The 27589-nt window shown below is 38.4% G+C and overlaps 1 protein-coding gene across 2 annotated transcripts in view; it reads left to right on the forward strand.

Moving 5' to 3' along the window:
- Positions 1-27589, forward strand: part of LOC121655805 (WD repeat containing planar cell polarity effector) — a 99469-nt gene that overhangs the window by 3487 nt on the left and 68393 nt on the right. The window contains exons 1-2 of one of the 2 annotated variants that reach the window (XM_042010650.1): positions 3533-3553; positions 21059-21143. In XM_042010650.1, coding sequence (XP_041866584.1) covers positions 3551-3553; positions 21059-21143 — 88 coding nt within the window. In that variant the 5' untranslated portion in view covers positions 3533-3550. Of the gene's footprint in view, positions 1-3532; positions 3554-21058; positions 21144-27589 lie in introns of those variants that run through there. The other variant, XM_042010651.1, reaches the window with a different exon arrangement.

Here is a 27589-nt window from a genome sequence, read left to right on the forward strand (position 1 = left end):
TACACAGAGGTTAATTCTCAACCTATTTTTCTTGGGGACCCCCTTAATGCAATTACTAAAAAGCCATGGACTCCGTGCCCCACCCCGTGCTGTAAGCATGCTTGGTTTTACGCTTTCAAAAGTGAGATTCTCTCCATAAATAATGTAATCTGGCTGAGTCCTATTCTCCAATAAAGCCAAAGTTAAATTAACAGCATATAGCCTTACTTTTATTTCTTAAAATATTGACGATATGTGGACATTAATCACAATGGCTCCAAATGTTCAAAGCTTCAGGGACCCTCTATTGGGGGGGTCCTAAACCCCAGATTGGGAACCACTGCAGTAAACCATATCTTGTTGTAGCAAATTTTTTAAATGATCTCTTTTACCTGATTAAAATGGGGATCATTTATTTTAAGTCCCTTTGTATTCTTATTTTTAGCACAACCTTTACTCTGTAAGAATTGTTTGTCAACAAATTTTTTCAGCCCACAAGGGAGCAGCCATGAACGTGCATATTCAACAAAATCGCTGAAAGCCCCCCCCTTTTTTAAGATAAAAATGGCCTGTGACGATTGTCAGACTCCAGTGTTTATTTTCTTCTCTGGCAGCCTCCACAGTCAGGTTGACATGGGGGGATTAGGCATACTTTGTCTTTGTAAAAAGAAAATCGGAATGAAACCAAAAACAGCAGCGGGACACATGATAATATCTGGTGCCAGTTTGCACGCTGGCCTGATCCTCTGTGTGTGTTCTGTGAAAACAATCAGCATTGTGGATGTTTTATCCCACCCATTAGGCAAAACCTGGAGCCCTGTGCACAGAGGCAAGGGAAGTGGGCAAAGTTCACACATGGCCAAATCCTAGGCCACTCGCACGTGTGCACATATACAATTCTGTGGTATTAAAGATCCCTAAAGCTCAATATTGACTGGAGTTTGCACATACATGTGCATACGTATGCTCTGAGCTGCGATGACTTTGATGGCATGCCCTTAGTCCACTCTATCTCCACTTTTTTGTTCCTTCATCATTTCACCTCCCTCATTTCCGCCCTCTCCTACTTTATCTCCTTGTATTTTGCTTCTCCACTTGTAACCGCAGAGTGCACCTGAGTGACCCTGTTACAATGGCAGCTGAGAAGCAGATAGCCAGCGTCAGCACACCCACCGGCCTCAGTATCGCCCTCTTATCTACTTTGCTAGACCAAATAGCCCTCACAGAGTACCAGCACACAGTGAGATAGCAGGATTCGTTCACACACAAGCACACATAAGCAGCACACAAATGCATCATCATCACTATTATCTCTCATCATACTCACCTCTGTCTCCCTGTGCCACCATCTTTTGTACTTTGTAGCATATTTGTGTGGTAGCAGTGTCATGTCCCTGTCTTAGATTAGTTGAAGCTTTAGATCACATGGTGAAGTTTTTTCTTTTTGTTTTTTCTTTTAATCTGAGTAGTAATGTAGACGGTAGTTGTGCAGAATACATCTGCATGTCCTCATCCTGTCGCTTCTCTCCTATTTGCAGTAACAATAATAACACTGTAGATGTCAGTATATGGCTGTTGCTGAGCAGCCTTACCTGGATGTCACTTCACAAAAGCAATCGGAAAGGGGTGTTGATGGATTTGTATTGAAAAAGCGCCAAAATCACTTGTTGCTGAAGCAGAGGTCTTACCTTTCACAGCTTGGATTATGAGGGGAAAGTGTCAGTTCAAAACCTTATGCTGAAATGTGATAACTATGTCAAAACAAGGGATTTTGACAGGTTTTTGCTTTGTTTAACAAAATATCAATGGCATAGCAACATCAATATTAAGCTATCTGGAATACTTCTGCATCTACTAAAGGCTGAAGCATATTTTTCTCTGACATGGGAAAGGTGAAATTTATTATAATCCCAAATATGTATGTATCTAAGCCTCAACCTGCAAATCAAGCAGCGGAAAATTGAATATTTGAAAAGATAAATAATTAGGAAAGAAATCATCTGGCACACATGAAGCCTTATGCTAGCTTTTAAAGACATTTTTCCAATGATTTCAGAGGGTTGATAGAAGTAAAGAGGGGGAAAAATAAGGAAATGTAAATAATTCTATGCCAAAATGGTTGACTGCATATTTATTAAATAGCAGCGATGAGCGATACAATGGGTGAATGTGGCTTGTAATGCAAAAGTGTTTAGTGTGCTCAAAAAGACTAGAAAAGCACTAAGTACTGGATATTTTCCATTTATCAATATTCATCTTGTCAATATGATACAATTAGTTTATGGTACTTTTTCATTGATATCAACACTGATACTTTTTGCCCTTTAACGGAAAATCACATGATTGTACAGTGTGCAGTAATATCTTTATTGCAGGGGCAATATGAAATGTGAATTAAACTGATACTGACTGCATTTAAATACTTGAAAGAAATGCTTGTGAAATTGTATCATGGCCATCTGAATTCTAATTGAATAGTGATGTGCCTATAGATTCCCACCCCTCATCATCATCATGACATCTGATAGGCTACATAATCATGCCCATTACAGTGGGAATGTCTTTCCACCCAAATTTATTGGCTAAAATCTCATAAAGTGAAAACAAATAGCACGTTTTTATTAGCACAGTTGTACTTCCATATTTAAAAACATCTTCAAATCCAATATTTTGACTGGCAGATATTGAAGTATTGATTCCAGAGAATGGACACACCCATCCTTACTAAATAGATCTTTCTTTTTAGCTGAGATATCACCAATTAAGTGTTTCCAGAAATACCCTGCAGATCTGTTTGAGCTGTACTCATTGGATGGCTTTGGCTCTTTTAGCACATGGCCGGAAGGCATTCAAATGTTTCCAGTCTGCCTTAGTGTACCTACTACCTCTAACAATCTGTCTATGACTGAAACTGGAGAATGACTTTGTTTCTAGCCAAGTGCTGGTAAATTGTTAAGGGGGGCAGAAAAAAAACCCTCAATCAGAAAGAACACAGACATCTGCAAACACACTGATTTTTTTGGTACTGATGCAGAACTATTCAATTAAATCTCATAATGTACACACACTGAGCCATTCTCAGCGTTTTGTCTGTTCCTCATTTCAAGCCTCATCTGTACTCTACAACTCTCTCTCCATCTTTATTTACCCAGACGGGTTTGCATAGGGAAATGGTCCGTGAAATGGGTTAGATGGGATCAAACTTCATATTAAAACAAATACATATTTCATAGCAGTCAATGGACTGATTGATGGGACTGCATCTTCATTTTCTCTGAGCTTCACCCCCAAAGAAGCTCTTTATCAGAAACAGTAATATAAAGGATCATGGCTTGACTTGTTTTAGAGAGGAGAGGAGAGGAGAGGAGAGGAGAGGAGAGGAGAGGAGGGATGTTCTCTTGTTGTGTTATGACTTTGAAGGATTCTTGACTTGTGTGTGTTTTAAGGTGTATTCTGTCCTCTTTTGTCAGTGTTTTTTTTGTTGCGGCCACCAGAGGGCACCACACTGTTACACGATTATATTCTGCAACTATTCTGACTGAAAGCAGCCAACACACTAAAACTCACTAGGATGGTTAGAAATGCAGCTACAGCAGTCTCCTGCATCCACAGTCAGTTGATGTGGCAGAAAATATCGACATAGAAGAATGCAGAATGTTATTATTATTATTATTATTATTATTATTATTAGTGCAACTGTTGTTAAAACATAACAACACTGGCTGACAAACTCCCCCTGACTCACCCCAGCGAGCTGTCTCGCACCACCTTTCATTAACTTGAAAACCCAAATCCATCCAACTGGATCAGTGATGGCAACTCGCTGCCGATGCTGGCGGTCACACCCCTCTGCACAGCCATAATGGTCTGTGGCACAATTGGGGGGCCACATAACCGACAACATTCCAGGTCTTTCCAAGAGGCCGGTTGCCTGCAGGTTACCAGCAACACCGCTTGTCCCTGTTTGTCTGCACTGTCTAAAAGGAAAGAATGTTTTCCCCCACAACAAGGTTGTGTGGGGATTAAAGCCCATTCTGAGTGGCCCTGGGTCGTGCAGCAGATGTTAGCAAGGATAGTGCTTGTTGCCGTGCCGACGGCGAGGTGGCAGGATTGGCCCGCACAGACAACGTTAAGCCTATGTACATGTATGGGGAGCGAAGGGTGAGGGGGTGGGAGCTGTGGGCAAAAGAAGGACTTGTCACACATTAAAGAGGAAAGCAGTGGGAAAATTTCTCACAGTAGTCACACGCTAATTCATCTGCACACTTTTCTGTGATCATCTTCACAAACATGCATGCATACTTAAAAAGCTGAAGAGTTGCTCTGGCCTGCTGGTGTTTTTTAAGTTGGGAGTGTGTGACTGTAAAGCAGAGCATCTAGGCCAAGCAATATCCAGTCCATTGGTGGTCACAATTATTAAAATATGCTTCATTTCTGCTGGAGCTACACGTGACACTGAAAAAACTGTTGTAACAGCTTGTGTTGTTGGTATAACTTCACACTTAGGTAGCATATCCTTTGGTAAAACCCTGACTTTGCTGTGTGAGAAATATCTTTTACCCTTCCAGGTGACGATTTAATGCTGTGTGTTGTTTTAACGGCTAATCTTTCAAGTGCTTGACAGGCTGTAATGAAAATAAATCAATGTAGAGAGAAAAAAAAACAAACTATAGAGTGCAGGAAAGAAGGAGAGACAAAATAGACAAGTCTGACACTAAAGGTGATGAGTTTTATTTGAATTGTAAATGTAAGGTGAGCCTGCATTCTTGATGTCAGACAGATTTAACATGGGGCCTGGTACTGGCCCCTATGGTCCTCATAATAGTCAGACTCAGTGGAAAGAGGATACAGGGTCTTCTTGACAAGACGTGTCTTGAACCAGAGTCCTGCTATTATCCTGAATTCAGAGCAGAAATCAGTATTGGAGAATTTCCCCATCTGTGGAGAGTGTGTTTATGTGTGTACTTAGGAGTCACAGTGAAGTGAAAAGGGACTTCTTTGGGACAAACAAAGCTCAACACCAACATAAACAGTGCAAGTGCTTGTGTTCATTCAGTTCCATAATGACTGTACTCTCAGAGGACGAGGCTTGGACAGGGCATGGCTGTTTTCACGCCTGGATGGATGTTTGGGCTTTCTGACAGGTGGAGAATAGCCAGATGTGTGTGTGTGTGCTTGTTTGCTTGTGCACACATTCACAGTTATATTATTTTGCACTTGCTTTCAACTGATTACAAACCTCAGCACCAGCTTGAATAAGCTCCTTACAGTCTGTGATAAATGTTGAAAGAGAAAGGAAGAACTTTCCTAATGTTTCTCAGTGTCTGGAAACTGAATAAAAGTTAATAAATTAATCAGAACCCTGCATCCAGATTTATCCGTTAAAAATTATTTCAAACCCTTACATTTACTTTTACTGTGGCTACATATCTTTACACTTCTGACAAGATCAATGAATCCCAATACCAAAGAATTCTTGGCTCTCACCACCACTTCATACAGTAATCAGGGATTGAATCCCATTAATATCTCAATTGGACCTCTACTAAAATTTAAATTACACAAAAACTGGGTTTCTGAGTCAACAATCATACCTAGTCTAGTGGACTACTAAGTGTAAATACGACCTAGGATGCATTACGACGTAGACCCATAGGATTCTACATTGATGTAGAAATGCAGTGATAAAGTAAAACTTTATGGACTTTTGTGTCAACCAGTTCATATTTATGGTACACACAGACACCACCTAAACACTTGTACTAAAAAGATGCTGCTTTTTCTGTTATTTACAGTTGTAGGCATTCTTGAATTTATTAATGTACAGTTCTTCAAAATACAATACATTAGGATGCTTCTGAATGCATTGTGGATAATATTTTAAATTTTAGTGAGTGTTTCAACATTTGCCTGTCCAGGGACTGCAGGAGAAAATTTACAGCTTGGCTAAAGCTTGCACAAAAACACATTTACTTTTGTGGTCAAAATAAGGTTGCGCATGTCCCTGTCAAATAAATAAATAAATTAAAATTTATTCTATTCTATCTTTAGATCTCATTAATTTTAGCAACAACATAAAAAAAATTGGTTTTATGTTCATGGGTCTTGTGACTTTCTCCACCTCCACCTCCAGGCATTTGGTTGCTCGTACATGAGTATACACTCCAGAATCAAAAAGATCTGCAGGTTTATCAGAGGCAGTATTTCTTGGTTGTAGTCTTTGCCAAAGCAGGTGTCTTCAGTAAGATACTTTACTATGATAAAACATGTGGAACTTTACAGGTTTCTATTTAAAGTCAAATTGAAGGCAAAAGTCATTTATGTTAGTAGTTAGTGTTTTTCTTCTAATAAAGTAGTTTAAAATGTTTGCTGTTGTGCAAAGATAGTACAACATATGATGAATCCTTTAGTCCTTTTTTTCAGGTAAATTATCAAACACCTTTTAAACTTGAGGATTTAATCCCATCATCAATCGATTGCCTTCAGGATGTTTGACTGTTTGACCCTACAGTGATGAAGCATGACAGATAGCTGTCAGGTAAAGAGAAGAAGAGCTGAGAGTAGATGCCAGAAAGGATTTTATTTCACCTTCCAAAAAGGAGGGTACTGCAGAAAGAGGAAAGCAGAGATATGAGACCAGCATCCATATCTGAGGTCACACCAGAGAAAACAAACCTCTTGGTCCAGGTGCCATCGACGTGCGACCGCTCTGTGCCATGTCAACCTGTCCAAGACACAGATAGGCAGCATTAGGCTCTGCCCGCAGAGAGGTGTGCAAGGTGTCATATCCTCGTCTGGGAGGTGACAGACAGCATGTGTGTGTGTGTATGACGGGTAAATAAGACCACTGAGAGTTTTAGGGGACGTTCATCGTGACCTTTCGTTTTGCCAGGGTCCATCTCACCCTGTACATCTGACCACAACTTTAACAAGCTTCATCGCCTTAAGCCCTTGACAGGTGTGTTTGTGTGTACCTGTTTCTAGTTGCGTACACAAGGAAAGCTTTAAAAAGAACCCTAAACTGGAGGAATAATTCGACCTTGTTTGATAAACTTGTGCTTAAAAATACAGTAGATTGTATGTCAGATTGTAATCTGACATTTGTAATTTCGTTGCACTTGTTGCAATGACAATAAAGTTCTGTTCTATTGTTATTACTCATTAGGTTGCAATATTTTCTGGGTAATGACATGAAATGGTTGCTAAGGTTTCAGCCGTATCTAGCAGTATGTTGGCTAAATGTCTTCCGTTAAGCTTTTTCAATATAGTGCAGCAATCTGACAGAACAGTAATAAAGAGACATTGTATACAGTGATGTTACCAAACTTTACCCCACATATTTCTGTAATGAATATGTCTTAATGAATCAGTTCGAAGTTGTGCAGTCAGAGCCGGAAAAGTTATGATATAACAATATTCCGCCCATTTTTTACATTGGATCATGTCGTGTTCAACTTCCTCCTGTGCAGAATTGTGCTATTTGTCTCACGTCAGTAACGTAAAAGTCAGATGAAATGCAATAAGGCCATTCTAACTGAGGTTGCTTTGAAAAAGATCAGATATGTATCCAATCTAGTACCACATATGAAAGTTTCCTGGGTCAGATTTGAAAAAATCAGATCTGTGCTGTTCAGACTGTACCAAAAAGATCCGATATGGGTCACATATGGGCAAAAAAGTCAGATTTGAGTCACTTTTACCTGAAGTGTGAACCTGCACTGTAAAGTGCTCAGCTGTAGTCAGGGTGTCTTTAAGAAAGCTATACCTTTAAGTCTGTACACACATTAAGATGTGTGTAAAGAAAAAATGAAAAAACCCTCACAGCTGCAGTAATGTAGTGCATAGTGCATAATGTGAGATGGAAACTGTCAGGACCTGGTACCTTTTTAGTCTTTGTAAGGCTTTTTTATTTTGAAAGGGTTGCTTGTCATCCCCACATCCTGTTTGATTCCCTCCTGTCATTCCCTCCCTGCTTAACTGTCTTCATCTATGTCCTATTGTCTTCCTTCCCTCACAGCTATTTTAGTTTTTGGTGGGAATTTTGTTGTGAATAAAACACCAGTTTTTTCACCAATCCACTATCTGGCTCTGCACTCCTTGAATCCAACTTGTCTGACCCTGATAGAAATGTTTTTCTGTAAATAAGTTCTGATTTAGCAAACATTTTACTGACATAACTAGTCATATCAATCATCATTAATAAGCGCTGCTAATAGTCACGAACATGAAAGAATCTGCAGCCCAGTTTTTTTTGCTTCAAAGTAGTGAAAATGCACCTTAAATATGTTTAAGCAATATTTCAACTTGCTAAGTGGTATGTTTAAGAAATTATTGCACTGAATGAATATAGTGTTAACACACTGCATAATAATAATAATAATAATAACAATACATTTTCTTTCTTGGTGCCTTTCCACACCGAAAGTCACTTTACACACAAAGAAAAAGGAATTAAAAAGGAGTTAAAATAATAATTTAATAATAATAATTTAAAAGACAAAATTAAAAAATTTACAATGACTTTTTTCATATGTGTCTCCACACGGATATGCCATTATTTCTGTTCAAACTCTGTTTTCAAACTCTGTTATGAAAAGAAAATGTCCAACAATGTACATAAAACCGCAGTGAGTGGGTTACAACTCACCTTCTGTGTAAGGGAACAGACACAGAAGAGGCGTGTCTCATCTGAGAAGCTCCTTCAAGTTAGTCAGCAATTGTGCTGCTGGTTTGGAAGTATTCCCTTTCCTGGCCCTGGGCATTGCTGCAGGGCAGATACACTAAGCTTTTAGTGAAACTCTTGCCTAGATTAGGGTTATTAGCTGAACAGGAGTAGAAGGAAATGAGTGCAGGTTTATTGGAATCCTGACTAAATGCAGTAATATTGGATTGGTGAAATATTTTAAAGTCTTAATTTAAAGTGTTTCTTTTCTAGCAATTTCCCTGCCCAATCAAGACCTGATTGCACATTTTCCATCAAACATTTTTTTCCCCCTCAGTCTTTTGCTGCCGCTCTGTCTCAGTCATTACTGGTGCTGTTTGTGTTTCTGCTCTAGGCGTTGGGTAAATACCTCTTCTGGAGTAGGTTCCCCCCACTTCCCACCTTCCTCCCTCCATTACCTCTTCTAATGACGTTTACACATCTGCTTAGAAGAGCCTCATCTCATCTCTATCTCCTTGTGTCCCTCCTTCTCTCTCTGACTTGCCTGCAGATGCACACACAAGCACAGAGAACACACAGAGGTTCCAAGATAAGTTAAATTATACTCTTTACACTTTGACTGCTTACTTGATATCTCCCTGATTTCAATATATCCATACTATTCAGAAATGTATACACTCGCTGCCTAACAACAGACAATAAAGTAGTTTTAAATTCTCTTTCAAGGAGCAAGGAGTTACTGTTCATATGGAACATGATTTGAAGATTTTTAGGTTTAATGTGCTTTTCTGAAAATGAATTTAAGAGAATAAGGGTCTCATGAAGAGTAGAAAAGACTTTATCTTATCTGTGGATCCAAAGATAACTGGATTGATTATACTGTATTATCCACTTTTGTAATAGTCTTGCTGTTTTTACTTTTCAAGTTGAAGATACCATTTATAGCTAACTGACTATAAACAACATTTTGACTTGAGAAACAATTTTCATTTTTTCATGTTTAATGTTAAGAATGACAAATAAAGAACCTTAAACCTTGGACTTTGGACAGAAGAGTCATCTTCAAAGATTTTCACAAGTTTTTTTATCAGTTAATTTGGCCAAAAATTTCCTAAAATTATTGTATCTCATAATCTTTTTGGATATACAGAATTCTGTTATAGATTTCTGCTTAGGATTTCTGAAAATGCAGAGTCTTAAGGCTGTTAACAGACAAATTTGTTCTTGTTCTGAAGGTGTTAAGACCAAGGTGATCTCATTTTGCAGTCCTGGTTAGGGAGTTCTCGTAGCCACATGTTCCTGACAAATCATCTGTGGAGGGGGGAGGCGAGGGGGTGGAAGGTGTTCTCACCTTAAGAAAAATAACAAGTTTCTTTGTTCTTGGAAAGTGTAAGTGTAGGTCCCTGGTTCAAAATAAAAAGTTTTAACTTCATTGTGATTTTTCTCTATTAACAGAGTTTACTTCTATCCTACTGATGTCTTTTTATGCATAATAATGCAGAATTCAGCATTTAAACAAGTTCCTGCTTCATGCTTTGCCACAGGAACCACACCCACTCAGACACCACAGGAGAAAAAATGTGTGCCCAGATGATATGTTGAGAACAAGTTGTGAAGAAGAAGAAGAATAAAATTACCCTTCTTTTTTTTTCTACCCAAAGAACAAATTTCTTTTTCCTATCTGTAACGGACTTAAGTCATACAGTGGCTCCTCTTTTATTTACTGGAAGATGAACAGATTACAATTGAGGCAAATAGCTGCACAACATCTTTCCACTCAGAAGCATGTCTAGTGTGTTGTATTTTTTTTTCTTTTCATAAAGCTCATGGAAAAGTAAGTGCTGTGCATGGGTTTTGTTTGTCTTCTCATATTTCTTCTGCTTGTGCCTTTTATGTATCTAATTTTGTGTTGCTGCCTTATTGTTTGGTTTGCTTCCATTCAAGGAGAAACATTCTTGCAGTTTCTCTGCTGAACTTTTCAACTGCTCACCTCTCCATGCCCTTCAGTCATAAACTGGTGCTCCCAGTGATTTTCTGGCTTCTTCTGCATGCACCGTTGCACACACTCACTTAACACTGAGGTTGCCCGGCAGTCATGTCATTCTAGATTCATTTTCCCACTGATTGACATGTTCTGCAAAACACACATATATACACATGCATACATACTGTACCTGTCATCTCTTTTGAATAGAATTACCTTTGCCTCATTTTGTTCTACCTGTCCATCACCTCCATTCTTCTTCTTGGGACAACTCAATGGACTCCTGTGGGATTTTGTATGTGTGTGAATAGAAGGTTTTGGGGCCTGCTGCCTGGCGCCACTTTGCCCACCCTCAACCAAACACTCTTTAGGATAGTTGAGAAGATACACTGTACTTGTTCTTGGGTTGTGGTGTATGTCTGCCGCAAGGCTTTCACAGCACTACCACTCCGAAGAACGTCGTCTTCACAGTGGGAGTGTAGACTTCACAGTGGGTCGAGTTCTTTAATGCCTCAGGTCCTCAACAAAACGTAGAGTGACTTATAGAAAGACAGACAGAAGGAACAAAACAACACAAAAAAAGAATAGTACTTGACATGAACATGACTAAACCTTGGAGGCCACATTAGTGACATCTAGAGGCTACAATGTGTATTACATCCCACTTGCAGGTACAGACAAACAACTTTTTGGAATAGAAGGACAATCTGTAATATTTTCTTTTGACATAAACTCTGGGTCAAAGTCTGTCTTCCAGTTCTTGTCTGCTTGTAAATGGCTGGATCTGTGTCTGATCAGCGGGGGAACTATTCCTGTTCTGGTGCTGGTTTCCCTGGCTGCCGCTGTCCATTTTAAACAGGCTCAGTTAAAATGGGTTCAAACAAAACAAAACACATATTTGGTCTAGTTTTCAGATGTTTGGGGTCAGTGTCTGTACATCACACTGAGTTTAAATATGTTATTACACATACAGCAGGCTAATGAGTCTTGAGTAAAATGATCCTCACTTCATCCGCCTATTCTCTGCTCACATTTTGTTTAGGCTGTTCCTTTCCTCTGTTTAGAAAGAAAAAAATATATGAGTTCTTATAATGTATTACCCAAAGCTGGAAAAAAAAAACATTACTTTGGCTGTTACCTAGGTTTAGTAGGCTTGTTACCAGCAACAAGTATTTGGTATCTCCAATTGTTGGATTATAGTATACTAATAAGGCTGCCAATTCAAACCTGCACTTCACCTCTAAATAACAAGGCCCAAACCTACATCTAAGATATTAGCTGTTGCGATAAGGAATATTGTCCCTCTCACTAATATTTTTATTCACATTTCGTTTTTTTTTTTCTTAAACAGGTTATACCTCACAAATGTGTAGTAGCTAATTCAGCTCACTTCAGATGTTGCTTACTTGCTCTCATCAAAACAAATATTGATGAAAAACAAGAAACATGTGTAGCCCACATTATTCTGCTTCCTTTTTATATCCCTATCCACTTTTGAGTTTACACAAGTCTCTTCTTTATCCCACAGACCATAACAATAGTCATAGCCTGTCATGTATATTATGTTTTTCTTTTGTCTGCTTCTTACTACTGATTATATTGCTTTTTTTTCAGAACATGTTGATGCCAGATCTTTGCCCACCTTTCCTTGCTCTGACATGACCCTGCTAACTCAAACACTTGCCCCACATGGATATGCTGAAGATGCCATACCATGTGTATTTACCATATGTATGTAAATGTATGCAGAGATGCTTGTATTATGTGTGAATTGACATATCGAGGCTGTGAGAGATTGGAGAGCATGCAACCTAGGACTGATCTAAATGCCAGAGTGTGTTTACTTCATGCAGTGTGTTACTGAAACAAGACACGGTGGAAACAAGCCTGCTTAGAATGGACAATATTACTGTTACTCTACAGATTTTTATTTGGGGTTGTACACTCTGGTCTTTCTTTGTATGGAGCTCATGTTTACCAAATATTTTTTCCCAGAGCCAAAACACGACAACACAGTAGCTGAGAGCAGTAAATTTTACACAAATTTTAACACTGAAATACAGTCATATGAGAGTGACTGCATAAAGAAATGGGGAAAAAAATGACCACAAATAGAGAGTAGATGCTTGTAGTCAGGGTCAGAAAGCTTAATTCGTTTATAATAAGATGTACGTCAGAGAAACATGAGACAAGACAGAAAGAAAAGGTAAGAGAAAAGTACATAGTGGGATGATAAGTGAAGGTGCACACAAAAAAAGAAGTTCAACTGAGAAGAAAAGGGACAGACAAATGTACACAAAGCGAGGCAGGTGAGAGAATGGTATGAGTGTGTGATGTTAAGTGAAAGGTTGTGTGTGTTTCACAGCGAGGGAATGAGACAAGCCTGTGATGTGTCAGTCACCCTATGGCAGCTTTGTGACCCTGTAATTTATCACATCACTCCTCTAGCACTGATCGAACCACTGCACAGGTTGAAAGCACTGCCTCTGGGGTGTGAGTGTGTGTGAAGAGAAGGACTGCTCCCCTGTCAGATTCTTGAGATGTCAGACAAAATGTCTGCCTTAGTTTTGGACATATTTCCTTGTGCTCTCTTAGATTTACTCATTTGCTATTTAATCTAACACTTATTATCAAATCCAATCAAATTTTATTTATAAAGCACTTTATCAATATAACATACAAAAAGTAGCACAAAATGTTCTACATAAAAACACAATAACAATTTTAAAAACACCCACCTGATCATTCAGTCATTCACACACAACATAAATGTATAAAAGACAAAAATATTAAGCAAAATAAACCGTCAGCATACAGCAGCCATGAGCATCATGCATATGCTAAATTAAAAGCAAGTATTATTTCGCACTTAAGTTGTTTTTTCTTTTTGGCCTTTTTCAAAAAAGAATTGTTGCTAATGAAGAGAGATAAAATCAAAGCAAAGCAACAGTACTAAACTTTGGCTAATTTTTGCACTTTAGTGCTCCCTAACGAAGTGTAATTCCCTAATTAAGTGTAAATCAGTCTTGCATCTTGTGTCTTCTCTGAGCTCTCTCCAACCAGTAAAAGTCAGTCCTATGTTGATACTTGTCTAGTTTCTTGCTCTGTTGCTTTCTCTCTTTTTTTTTTCTTGTTTCCCATGATAATATCCTCCTGGGTTTCTTTACTAAATCAGTGTTACGATCCCAGGCCTGCTGGCCGAAGTCGTATGGTTAACAGCAGCGTCCTCAACAAGAGATGGCAGCTCCACCCGCTCACGCCCTTCTGGCTGCATCCTGATTAGGCTCCCTCTACACCTGGTCAGCTGCGATGATCCCGCCTCCCCTCTCCGCCAGCCAATCCGTCACTCCTGCCCGGACTTCAAAAGGGAGGGGAATACAGCAATCGAGGCAGCTGTGTTCTTTCAGGATCACAGTGTGTCAGGCTGGGATTTGTGGTGGTTTAGAGATCGGTCTTCGTGCATGCTTAGTATTGGAGTTGGATGCTCTTGGAGCTAGAACTTTGGAACTGTGAACAGAGAGTTCACGGGTGATAACGAGCGGAGAAGCTCTCACCTTCTGTTTGTGTTAAGTTTCCTTTGTGTTTGGATTTAGATAGACGCTCACCTTTTGTGAGTCGCTTTACGTTATTCCTTGTTGCAGAGATTTTGGTTAAGTTTCCTTTTTGTAATTATTAGTAACTTTATACCTCAAGACGGACATTTTTAGTTTATTTTGGTATTACTGTTTAAACCGTACTAGACGGACTCCTTTAGTTCATTCTTTTGTTTTGTTGTTTGTTTTGTTGTTTCTTTACCCTTGAACCTGGGAATTGTAATAAACATTATTATTTTAGCAAGGTGTCTGACTTTGTTTTGTTAGGGACCCAGATCCCCTAGATCGCCCCGGGTCATAACAATCAGCCATGGTGCATGACCAAAATGTCCAGTGTGTTGATACCCAGTTACTGGCATGTGAGACGGTACCGTCACCTGATTCTCTGGAATGAAACATAAAGTTGTGAAAAGTTGTTTCTCGGTTTTGTGACACTGCAGGGGAACTATGGCTCTATTAATGCGCCTAATAAAGGTCACTGTGCCATCACAAGTCAGAAAGTAAAAGTTTTCTGGTCAGAAACTTATGTTGCGTTGCTTCACAGTAGAAAACCTTTTAATCATGAGAGAAGCCATGAACTTCTAGAGACTTCTAGAAATAAATGTGGCAAATACCCGCTAAAAGAAAAGTATAACGGCCATACTTCCATTTGAAAATTGTTCTTCAGAACCAGTCTTTACTAACCATTTAAAGATAAAGCATATTTTCTTAAGTGGTGGCTCAGGTGGTAGTGTAGGTTGTCCAATAGCTGGAAGGTTGGTGGTTCAAAGCCTGCTTCATCCTAGTCAATCTGCCCTTGTGTCCTTGCAAAAGACACTTCACCCAGCTTTCCTCCATGTATGAATGTATATGAATGTTCATTGGTGGTCAGAGAGGCCATTAGTGTGTATTTGCTGCAACGTTTTTGTCAGTCAGCCCCAGGGTGTAGCTACACATGTAGCTTACCATCACCAAGTATGAATGTGGCATGAACTCACTCTCAACTGCTTTAATGCCCAGAAAAGTGCTATATAAATCTAACCCAGTATTATAATTCTTTTAGTTCTCACTTTAGGGAACAGCTGTGACTGAAATAGTACTACAGTTCTGATATCTTAGAAAAGCTTGATAGTTTCTCTCTTTTATTCAGAAAAATGCTGTAGTGGACTTTTTCTTTCTGTCGCAATTGCTTTCAAACATGCAGATAGGCGTTCCCACACTCAGTATCCACCCAGAGGGGACAGAGAAAGAAGAGCAGAGAAAGAGATGCAGAGCAGACAAGGTCGTAGTTCCTGTGGACTGTCTTTGAAAACCGAGTCGCATGTTTTCCCTCCTGTGCTTTGATGTTAAAGCTGTCTCTTTACCAGTGTAAAGACAGGATACAATAACCCCCCATTCACCCCTCCAACCTTTCACCCAGCCCTTTTTACACTGCCCACCTCTGTACATGCCTACAAAGCTCTGCAGGGGGACAGGTAACCAACAGCAACTCTAGCCAGAAATCAGAATGAGCATGGCAGCATCCAGCACCTGTTCAGTATGCCGTGTGTTCATGTGTGTTTTTGTTCAAGCCAGCATGCTTCAGTTTGGCTCCTATACTTGAGCAGTCGTATATCCATCACTCATGCAGCCATCAATTTTTTCAAAATGACAAGCGACTCTTACCATCAAGACCTCAGCATGATATTGTACTGTATGTCAGTGTCATCAGATTATAAATCCGGGAACTCCCTGTTATCTTGATGTGTATAATTGAAGTGTGCAAATGAGCATGTGATGTTGTGTATGCACACATGTCTCTGTAGGTTAGTTTGCATTCTTTAAATAGCAGGTTTGTCATTGAATTACCACTCAAGCTTGAATGGGTGTTACTGCTAGTGTTGCTCTCTAATTATTCATGTATGATTTTCTTAAAAAAGTCAAGACAGGCTAATTTTATTCAGCTAATTTTATTTTTCTTTTACTGTTGTTGAAATATGTTAAAAATATAAATAAGAGAAAAAAAGGAAAAAGTGTATTGTCTAAAGAAAAAGCCATTTACAGACCGACATAAGATCAAGTCCACAGATGGAAACTTTTTTTTATTTTTGGAAATAGTGAAACTTTTAAATGTAACACAGTTGTGACAAATCTCAGGTCTGCTGAGTTTTGTAGTCTGCCAGGAAACAAAAGGCCAAAAGCAGTAGCCAGGGGCCTCATTTATCAACCTGGTGCAGGAACAAAAACCGGCGGACACCAAACATAGTCAGCATTTGGGATTTCTGAAAACCAAAGTTGACGGGAAAATATTCCTACCTCCAAGCAACTCTGACCCAGGCATACGCACATAATCTTGAAAAATCAAGGAAATGCTGTGAAATTTGAGACATTTGTGCACAATCCACTATTACCTTTCACACCACATGTTATATACTAAAGCTGTATGCAGAAATGAATAACAAGGCACGTTCAATATTAATTCTCTCAAGAGTGCACACTCGGGGGAAAAAAAAACAGGAGTTTCAAGAAAAAGGGAGATGATATTAATAAAAACCTCAACCCCTATATCTGAAAGTTGAAGTGCGCCGTATTTCCTTTTTGTGCTGCAGACGCCACCTGTAGTTTGCTTTGCTACGCACAGTTTGATAAATGATGCCCCTGGCCTCCATCTCCCTCCAACTTCAATCAAGCTTTAATTAAATACACTGAAAAAACTCTATTCCCCTGTGATTTATAACTAATGTACTAATATAAAACATTGCTTCATAAAACTATATAAAGTAAATACCATGCTTACAGGTTCCAAGCTAAGGCTAACTCAGAGAACCAAAAGGCCCCATTGCCAACGTCCTGGTTCCAGACTGGCCAACCCAGAGGGTGTGTACCCAATAGGACATACCTGTTTAGTTGGAACAAACGGGATCTACATGATATTAAGCAGACTATTTTAATGTTGTTTCTGTGACCTCAGTGCTCACTGAAATGTCTTTCTTGTCCAGCATACACTCACACATTTTCTCTATTGTTTTCCGATTCTCTGCCAGCCCCCATACCCCGACAGCTCCCTGAACAATGTCTCCAGAACTTTTAGACCAGCTGGACTGGCAATAACTGAATGAAAGCTGGCTAAAGTGAGGATTTCACTCTAAAAGGGCTGACTTCCTCTAAAAAAAGGCTGGTTATGAGGGAATGAAAGAATCCTCTCATGTCAGGAAGCTCGTTACGCCATCACTGTCATGCCAGGCTAGCCCCAGCGTTTCCATGGCACCCACTGTTATCTATGTGTATTTTTGTTGTGACTTGTGGTTTTGGGACTTGAGTAGCAAAATTATTTTTTTTTTCTCCCCTAAAGAAGAGCAAGAGGTAAAGATAAGAGGGTCCCCTCTCAGCATTAATAAGAGAAAATAAGAGAAAGAGAGAGGGAGAGAGCGAGAGTTTTTACTGCACAGCAGAAAAATGAAGAGCTAACACAGCATTAGTGCTACACCTTTGCTACACTGTGCTGAGATCCTTGATATTCCTCTATGCTTACCTTGGTTCAACCCTGGTAAAGGGTCTGTGTGTGTGTAGATTTTTTATATATTCCAAAAAAAGTTGGTATGCTGTGTAAAATGTAAATAAAACTAGAATGCGATGCATCACAAGCCACATAAATCCATTTTTTTTATTTCAATAGAACATAACCAACATATCAGATGTTGAAACTAAGACAAATGACCATTTCATGGACAATATGAGCTCAGTTTGAATTTGATGGCAGCAACACATCTCAAAAACATTTGAACAAAAAGTTGGTAATCAAACACCAATCTAAAACAGTTAAAGGAGAATTAGACAACTAATTAGTTAAATTGTCAACAGGTCAGTCACATGACGGAGTTTAAAAGGGACCATTTCATAGAGTACAGCCTTTCAGATGTAAAGATGGGTAGAGGTTAAGCAATCTCAACAAACTGTCTGAAAATTGCAGGACAATTTTAGAAAAATACTTTTCGTGAAATAGTAAAATGTCTCAGATTCAACATTTGATATATTGTTTATTTATTCAGAATAAAATTTGGGTTTATGAAATTGGCAAATTTCATTCTGTTTTTATTTATATATTTATATTTGATTTACATAGTGTCCCAACTTTTTTAGAATTGGGATAGTACCTTTGGGATTGAAAAAGTATCTTATATTTGCAGATCTAAATTCTCTAGAAGACGGAAAAAGATTTTTTCTCAGAAAAATGTGACAATTCATTTATTTAAATCTCAATAGTTTTTATGGTCATTCTAGTGGAAAAATGCTGCCTCACATCATGATGTTGCTTCCACCATGTTTCACTATGAGGATGGGGGTCCTCAGGATGACGGCACATTGAGGGTTTGCAAACATAGTCCAACTATGTTTTTTGTTTGTTTTTCCACTTTCTTTTTTGTCACTGCTCTTTAAAGTCTAGCTTAATAAGGTTTATTTTTAAGAGGTCCTATAAACAGACATATTCATTACCTTTGGTCTCTGATTAGAGCCCTCCTGGTTTCTTTAGTAAGTTTTACTAATTATGTCATTTCTTAACATAATTGATTTAATTTAGGATAGTGGAAGAAGGCATAGATGCACACCAAATTTTCTATTTTTATCTTTAGATCAGTTATGTCATATTCAAAAGATTTTCATCTAAATTACTGGTTTTAATAGAACAAAATAGAAAAGAAAAATGAATAATTTTTTTAGGCTTCATATACTGAAGAAAAACATTGGTGGTTATAATGTTCTTGTATTAGCAGAAGTTGTATGTATGGTAATAGCAGTAGCTAAGATGTGAGTCGTTGCATTTAGAACAGTATGGGTTCTGGTTGTAGGAAAAGTAGTAATAGCAGTTCAAACATTTTATTGATTTCTGAATGGGAGAGTCTGTTTTTTATCACAGAAGCCCTTCAAGTGGTTCAATACGTAGTTCAAAAAAAGCACAGTGGGAACACAGTGAAATACTCCAGCAATGTTAACAAACCATCAATACTTCAGGGGAAACCCCACAGAGTGGACTGGAAGAAGGCAGCTTATCCCTCCAGGAAGAGAGGGGGAACTGGCTGCAGAGGAAAGTGTGTAATAAAGACGCAGAGACAGCAGCAGCTGTCAGACCAGCTCTGCATTCATTAGCTGATATGAGGAATGCCGGCCGCTTTGTCTGAGTTGTCAGCTCCAAACTGGGTGTCCATCACTGCCCGCCTGTGATATGTGAATGATGGCCCTAGCATCACCGCTTGTGACCTTGTGTCAGTGTCAGTCTGAGTTCACGTCTGGCAGTTGATTCACACATTTTTACCTGCTGAGTAGCTATTACCGTGTTTTCCTTCTTACTTGTAATACAGGTCTAACACGTAAAAGAGGCAGAAGAGTATTATGTTGCAGGCTATTTGTCATATTATACTTTAAATCACACCCTTGACTAAAGTTACTACAAATACCAGTACTTCTACTCATGGTCTGCTGATGCAAGTTATTTTAGTAACAACTTCAAAAACAACCATGTCTACAGTTGCCATCATTAAAGGAAGACTTAAATCTGAGCCTGCAAATTTGAATTACATTAATTATATCGAGACACCTGTTGTCTGATTAGACAACAGTTAGAAGCCCCAAATTTTAATATTTGTGAGCATGCGTTCTGTCCTGCATGCTCTGCTTGACCTCTTTGACTTAAACAGACCTGGGGTCTCATTTATAAAACTGTGCGTAGGATTCTTACTAAAAGTGTACTTACGCCCAAAACCGGAAGTTGGCGTACGCCATAAAATATTCTGAATTATAAAACCGTGCGTACGCACAGGTGCAAGCAATTTCTCCTTTATAAATCACACTCGTCCTTGAAGTTTGCTCAGGTGAATTTGGCTCATGTTCCGCCCACTACACACCCACTTTCCACCATAAATGGTCAATGCAAAGTACCTCAGCGTGTATTAAAATGAGCCAGCTGATCCATGTTGTGATCCATGAACAATGGCAACCGCAGGGAAGCGACCAAAAAACGCAACTTCACAGAGGCAGAAATCGATGCATTAGTGAGTGAGGTGGAGAGTCGAAAAATTATTTTGTTTGGTAGCCACAGTAGTGGCGTGACAAATAAGAGTAAGTGTCGTGAGTGGCAACACATAGTTACCTCAGTTAACTCTGTGAGCGGGACAGAGCCTTGGTGATCACTGGGGAGGAGAATGCGTTGGTGGGCAAATTGATTATATGTTGATAGGAGATTTATTTTTCTTAGCTTTCTATTTATTTGGAAGGTCCTTAGGCTGTGTGGTTATAGCTCATCTGTGCAGCATATAACACTGCTGTTATGAATCCTTCTTATACTTTAAAGTATATCTATTCTCTATCTATTAATATTTGATATTTAGGGAAATTAGATGTGGAAGAGTGTAGCAGGACGCATAGACAGCGGAGACGGGTTATGAACTCTTGCCGGGTTGAAGTCATGCACGCTGACCAGTGAGCCGAAATCACATCTGCGGTCATACAGCCAGAGCGCAAAATTAATTGGAGACATGGTGACAGGACCCCACACTGCCACAAGAGAACTCTGGATGCAGTGTGTTGTTAATTCCCCACCTCTCCATCTGTGTCGCCAATTCCCCCAGCCTCCAAAACCAGCGTACGCATGGGTCCGAGCTGCCGTGAAAGACCGCACATTTTCACGTCAAGTTTGTTTTTTATAAATCACAACCTTTGCGTGAAAAGAGGCGTACGCCAGTTTCAGGCCCCATTTTGTGCGTACGCAACGGTTATAAATGAGACCCCTGGTTATTTGTCACCTCATCAAGATATTCATCTGTGCTCATGTTTGGTCTGCCCTGTTTCTCTCCCCAACTTTCATTTCTCTCTTGTCCCTTTCTGCAGACTCGGGTTACACTCCTCCGTCAGATGGCGTTCTGCCTGGCTGAACTGCACTTGTGGTCCACCAAGAGCTCACTCCAAGTTAAAGGTACCACTTATCACCGCGTTCAATCTCCTGCCCCCTCACGAAGTCTCTCCTTGTTCCCTTTCTTTTTCTCCTCACTCTGTCTTCTTCTCGCCATTTCTGTCAACACTCACTTTGTTTTCACACCTTCTCCTCCCTGCCTATATCTGCTTCAACAATCTGACTTCTAGTCAACATCCATTCTCACCACATCTGTTTTCACTTTCCAACACTTTCCATGTCTGTTCATCATATTAAATTTGATGTTCTTTTGAAATTTTAAACTGTCATTCTTTTAAACAAGCATCTCCCAAAACAACAATGTGATCTATGTAGTTTTTATTTCAGACCACACATACAGGGCTGGACTGGAACAAAGAAACAGTCCTAGCTTTTTTTTTTTTTTTTTAAAAAATGTTTTTAACTCAGATTTAAAACTGCTGAGTTTCAGCAGTTTTCTGGGAGTTTGTTCCACAGGTGAGGAGCATAAAAGCTGAATGCTGCTTTTCCATGTTTAGCTCTGACTCTGGGAGCAGAAAGTAGATTTGACCCTGTTGACCTGAGGGATCTGGTTGGTTCATAATGACCCAGAAGATCCTGAATCAGCACAACTGTGGTAACATATGTTGTTGATTTTTATAATGTGAGCGAGTGGCAGTTGTAGATGTTGAACAGCAGTGGCCCCTGGATGGAGCTTTGGGGAACTCCACAGGTTTTTTTGGTGCACTCAGATTCATAGTTACCTATAGACACAAAGTAGTCCCTGTCTTTTAAATAGGACTTAAACCAATTTATTGCAGTGCCAGAAAGTCTTGCACAATTCATTTAGCCGGTCTAGTAAGATGTTATGGTCGAACGTGTCAAATGCAACACTGAGACCTTCTGCTATCTGTGCTTAAACAGATGTCATCAAAGACCTTAACTAGAACAGTCTCAGTGCTGTGGTGTGGCCAAAAAACCTGACTGGTGGACATCAAAACAGTTATTTAGTTATGTGTAGCTGTTAAAATACAACTTTTTCTATAATCTTACTAAGAAAGGTGAAGTTTAATATTGGCTTGTAGCTGCTCATGAGTGACGAGTCTAGATTTTTCTTTTTCAGTAGTGACTTAATGACAGCTGTTTTTAGGGTCTGTGGGAAAACACCTGAAAGCAGAGATGTGTTTACAATCTGTAAGATATCTAAGACCACGTGTTCTTAAGCATTCTTTTAAAAAAAACAGTAGGCAGGACATCAAGACAGCAAGTGGTGGTTTTCAGATGTCCAATGATCTCATCCAGGTTTTTAGGACTGATTGGAGAATTGTCATGGTGTTCATATCTCTGAGTGGACACAGGGACATATGTCCTGCCCCTGACATGGTCAATCCACACTGGGAGCGTGTCAGGTGCGGAGCGCCCACAAGTGGAGTCCGCCAAGTGGGAACAGGTGATATAATGCAGCAGGATCACCCAGAATAAACAGATTAGGAGTAAAGGGGATAGTGCAACCTATATTTTATTTGACTGTGGCGTGTATGGTCAACCAAAACTGCTAAATTTTAGAGCAGCCCTAGAACATATGCACAAAGGTACCACCTTCAACGTGGCACCTCCAGCACTATGAGCTGTCTGCCAGGCCACCTCTGTTCAGATTAGATGGAGTCCAATAAACTCTGTTAAGAATTTTTAATTGAATCAGTCTACTTTGGAGTTCTCTCTAAATCTTTTTTCCACATTTCTCAATATTCTATGCCAGTTTGCTTTTGTGAATGGCAGCCCCATGTCACTTTCCCAAATGAACTAAACAGATAGTATATTCCAACATGAGGCTTTATCATGGAATAGTAAGCAGACCCTTCTTGGCCATGTCCAAAAGGACTTATTTAAGAAAGGTCCCATAAGGTGGGGGCCTTTCACACCAAATCAAGTCTGTTTTAGCAGTTCATATTTAAAAAATATGAGCCATTTTCTTCCTAATCCATTGAATATGGGAGTATAACTGATTTAGTGATGGTGCAGTCCCAGCTTTATCCCTGGTTAAACTGTCACTCATTTAACATTTAACTAATCATTAAGAAATCATGAACTAATAGTTACCTATTTGATTGTATTTGGCAGAAGTAAATGAGATTCAACAATTAGCAATTAATTACTGATTCTTTTATAATTTTATTATTAATGTACTATTAAGTAAGCATTATTATTAATTATTAGATATTTCATTAAAGTTCACAAGAATGTAAAGATTATGTAATCATTAATGAACCATTAGTCTCAGATTTGTTCCTCATCATTCACTGAGTAACTAAACTAATATTTGGCCCATTTTGTAAAGTGTTGCCATATTTCCTTTATTGAACCAGGAAGTACAAACTGAGATACACATTGAGATCCCCTCGTCTAGATAGCCCTGGTTTGCTTAGATAAACAAATAACTAAGAAATAGTTCATATTTGTCCATTAAAAAGTTTAAGAATTTCAGTTGTAAGATTAGATTTGAGCCACTGACAAAGAGGATAGAATAGGGACCAAAATCCTTCATCTGACTTGGGCCTGAAAACCCTAAATTAAAAATGAAAGTAAGCCATTAAGTTGGATGATGTCAAAATGTGGCCCAATCTAACTCTATGCTAGCAGTAAAAAAGAGAGAAAATTAATGATCTGATCATCTTGTACATTTATGTGTTGTAAAAAGAAAAAAACAAATGTGCCCGTCCCACAGCTGCCTCACAAGTTTGATCTGACGATGAATCAAACTGTGACTGAAAAAATTTAACCAAACTAACTGAAAAAACTTGTGTATCTCCAAGAAAAGTTAAATGTTTTTCATATGCAGCAGTACTCTCCAAAACCTATCATCCTCATCAAGCATCGAGAAACTACTTCCTTGTCAGACCGAGTGTAGTTTTATTTAGACTTTTTTGGCAGTTTGTGTGTGTGTCTCTGCTCGCCACCTATCAGTCCATCTCCTCTGTCAGACGGAAATGCTCTGTTTCTCCGTTTTCTTGTTTTCTCCTCCCTTCCATTCTGACTTGTCTTTCACAGTCTGTTGAGTTTTTAAAGAAGATAGTGTCTCTCATAGGCTGTCTGTGTGTGTGTGTGTGTGTATACATGTATGCGTGTGATGTCATGTGTATACACAAAGGTAGGAGAGGGCATATATCTTAGGTGAAGGTGACATATCCTTATTTGTTTGTTGTTTTTTTTTCTGTTGTGTATGTGTGTGTGTTGTCTGATATCTCCAAAGAATGTGGATGGATATGTCTGAGGAAAAAAGACCTGGTCACTGAGGTGTGACTCTCCCTGTCATCACCTTCCTCACATTACACATCCACCTAAAAACAAAAATGATAGATTGAAGGAAGCAGCCTCTACAATGTAACGTCAGGGGATGTTGTCTAAATGTGTTAAAAATGAAAGAGATGTCACCAGACGTGATTACAGGCAGACATCATTCATTCATTAATCAGGATGCTGAACTGGTGCAGTGATGTGAAGCTGTTGTTTTGTTTTGTTTTTTTTTTGTTTTGTTTTTTCTTTGGTTCTTTTGGTTTTTTTTTTATTTGAATATAGAGGATAATTTCAGGCAGAAATTTAAAGTTCAACCTTTTTTTTTACAAACCAAAATCTCTGAATAGGATGATAATCTCTGAAATTTGAAAAGAAATATTAATATATTCGGCAGAAAATGCTGATAAGAATCAAAGCAGTATAGTTAAAGAAAACCAAATTAAAATTGAGTGAATTATTTATTCATCAGAAACTATTCTATGCTACGTTTGCTTTTTCTGAATTGTGTATTCAGAAAAATCCCTGAATGGTCAGGCTGGGATGAAATGAGCTAGTCTGGGCTTATAATATTGAGGAAATTGAGTGTTAGTGGACATTATTCATTAGGGTATTTATATTGGAGAATTTAATGTTTGAATACAATTTAGCCCTTTTAATTTCACAATAAGAAAAAAGCAAGAAAAAATAAAAATGATAATCAATGAGCCTGTTTACATGTACAACAAAAATCTGATCATTATCCAATTTCTGGAGTTATCAGATTATTCATGTAGACAGCAAAACCTTATCTGTTTTATGTGATAATGTAAAATCGCATTAACAGACTCTAGATTTCTTCCCAATACTCTCCATGTTTAGACTTGTATATCTGAATTATTTAATTTTTCTAAATCTGTGCATGTGCAAAAGACTCACTTGCGTCTTTTTAATGGAAGCTAACTCACAACATGGACAGTACACAAAAGAAAAAAACTATTTTACAGGTTTTTTAGCTCCCTCATTAGCTGCCAATGACAAAACTGGGCATATTCAACAAAGACTGGATGTTTTGAAAATAATAAATTATATTGCTGCGCTTGTACATACATAAAGAAACCCTATAAAAATGTAGACAAGGAGTTTTTAAATATTGCGTTTTAGAAGAGCGTGTAGATGCATCCAATCAGATTATATTGGGCATTACATACCTAAAACAAGTGGCAAAGATGGCTTGGGGAGGTTTATTTCCACAAAATGTGAATAAAATTCATTATAGTCACTGAAAATTTTATTCTACAAAATGGTAGAAAACGGTTTTACTGGATTACTTTTAGACTATTGCTGATTTACCGGGATTGTTTTGTTGCAGGCATAAAAATGATTTGCAACTGGCCTGACATAAATGTCTACTGAATCTAGTTATGATTGTAGCCTGGAATAGTGTACATCATTCGTATTTCAAGAATCTTAGCTTTCCAATGGTGTATAACGTATAGGTATTGAAAGTTAGACTGAGTAAAATACATACTCATTTTTCATCCTCCTCACAGGATGTCTGGTGCCAGTAGGTTAAAGGGTTAAAAAAGCTAATTACAACTTGTCGGAGACTACTGGTGGATAATTTAAACTAATTTTAAAAAACTGTGCCAAATACATTTTGCCCTTAAATAATGTTTCTTGGTCATGATGTAATCAATGAGATGTGCTAAGTCAAGTTTAATAAAGAAATAAAAATACTACTCAGTTTTTGCTGTGAAGAGGTAATATATTTATTTTAATGCTCAAATTATGGACCTTAACTGTAGTGTTATGAGCCGACCAGGTGTCAGAGGGACTAGGAACAGACAAAGATGTGCAGAACTAACAGCTTTCAACAAGAAAACCTTGTGTTGTGAGGAAAATGATTGAAGAAACAGGCAAGGGTCATTAGCATTGCCAGATAAGAAATGTTTTAGGTGTCATATCTCATATTTAAAATCATCAAATTTTGAAGGGCATTCTTAAGGACATAGGACAAGCTGCTTCGATCTACTTTTCAAATGTAATTCATATCAAAGTTTCCGCTGTATATTTTGCAGTGTTGTGATGTTTCCCGCAGTCTTCACGTCATGAGTTGACAAGCTCATCATCACAAAGTGTAAGCATGATTGGCTGATAACATGTATCATAAGACAGGTAAACATGTACATAGGATCCATATTCTGCTATGCTGATATGTGATTACAGATATGTGATTTACTGCCACTCAAGTCTCAATAAAATCGCTAACACAGTGGAAATAAAAAGATACAAAATATTTAAAAAAAACAACTTAATTGTCAGTGTTAGACATAATGTTACAGTGTAGATGTAAAGAAGAAAAAACAAGGAGTTTTTCACACCCATCATTAATTATTTTGATCCCTCCAGGACTGTTCGTTAGCTTTAGCTCCTATAAGATGTCTGGGTCGTCCTCTATTTAAATCAACAACCATATGTTCTGTATGTGTCCATCTGGCCTACAAATGAATTTCATCTCCCCCTTTTTCTTGGCTACATTTCTGCCAATATGATTGGTTCTGAAGGCACGATCACAGAACAGAGGAGTTAATCTAGAAAATAAAGTATAACTTCTAGATTTTAGTTTTATGATTTGCTGAGGGATGATTGTGTGTCTGGGTATCTACACACAGAACAGGGGAGGCTGCAGTTAGGTATGGGCATATAAATACTGTGGAATTGATGCTTTGATATCTGTCAGTCAAAATATTGGATTCTGTACATTTTTAAATATCACAATACAACTGTGTTAATGCATAACATGCAATTTGTTTTCATTTCAGAGAGTTTTAGGCCATAATATTATATGCGAAAATCATCCCTGGTGTAGCTCCTCCATGTCTTTCACGTTTTCTTTGTCACATGATCATGTTAGCCTATCAGATGTCATGTCATGGTGATGTTGCTGATGCTAATGTTAGTGATAATGATGTTCTTAATATTTTACTGGTTTAATGCAGGTTCTCGAGAACTTTCAATTTAAGAAATAAAATTAATTTTTCTTTAACTAATGCTGCCTCATTAACTAACTAATTATTTTTATTTTCCACAGATGGTGTTTGCTTGCTAAAATTCTCAGTAACATCAGACAAAAGTAACTTGTAGAGGAGTAGCTTTATCTGTTTCCATATATGAAGTGTGTATGTGTGTGTGTCTACTGACAGCTCTCCTGTTGTATT

This window comes from Melanotaenia boesemani, chromosome 16, assembly GCF_017639745.1.
Source record: "Melanotaenia boesemani isolate fMelBoe1 chromosome 16, fMelBoe1.pri, whole genome shotgun sequence".
NCBI classification, from domain to species: Eukaryota; Metazoa; Chordata; class Actinopteri; order Atheriniformes; family Melanotaeniidae; genus Melanotaenia; species Melanotaenia boesemani.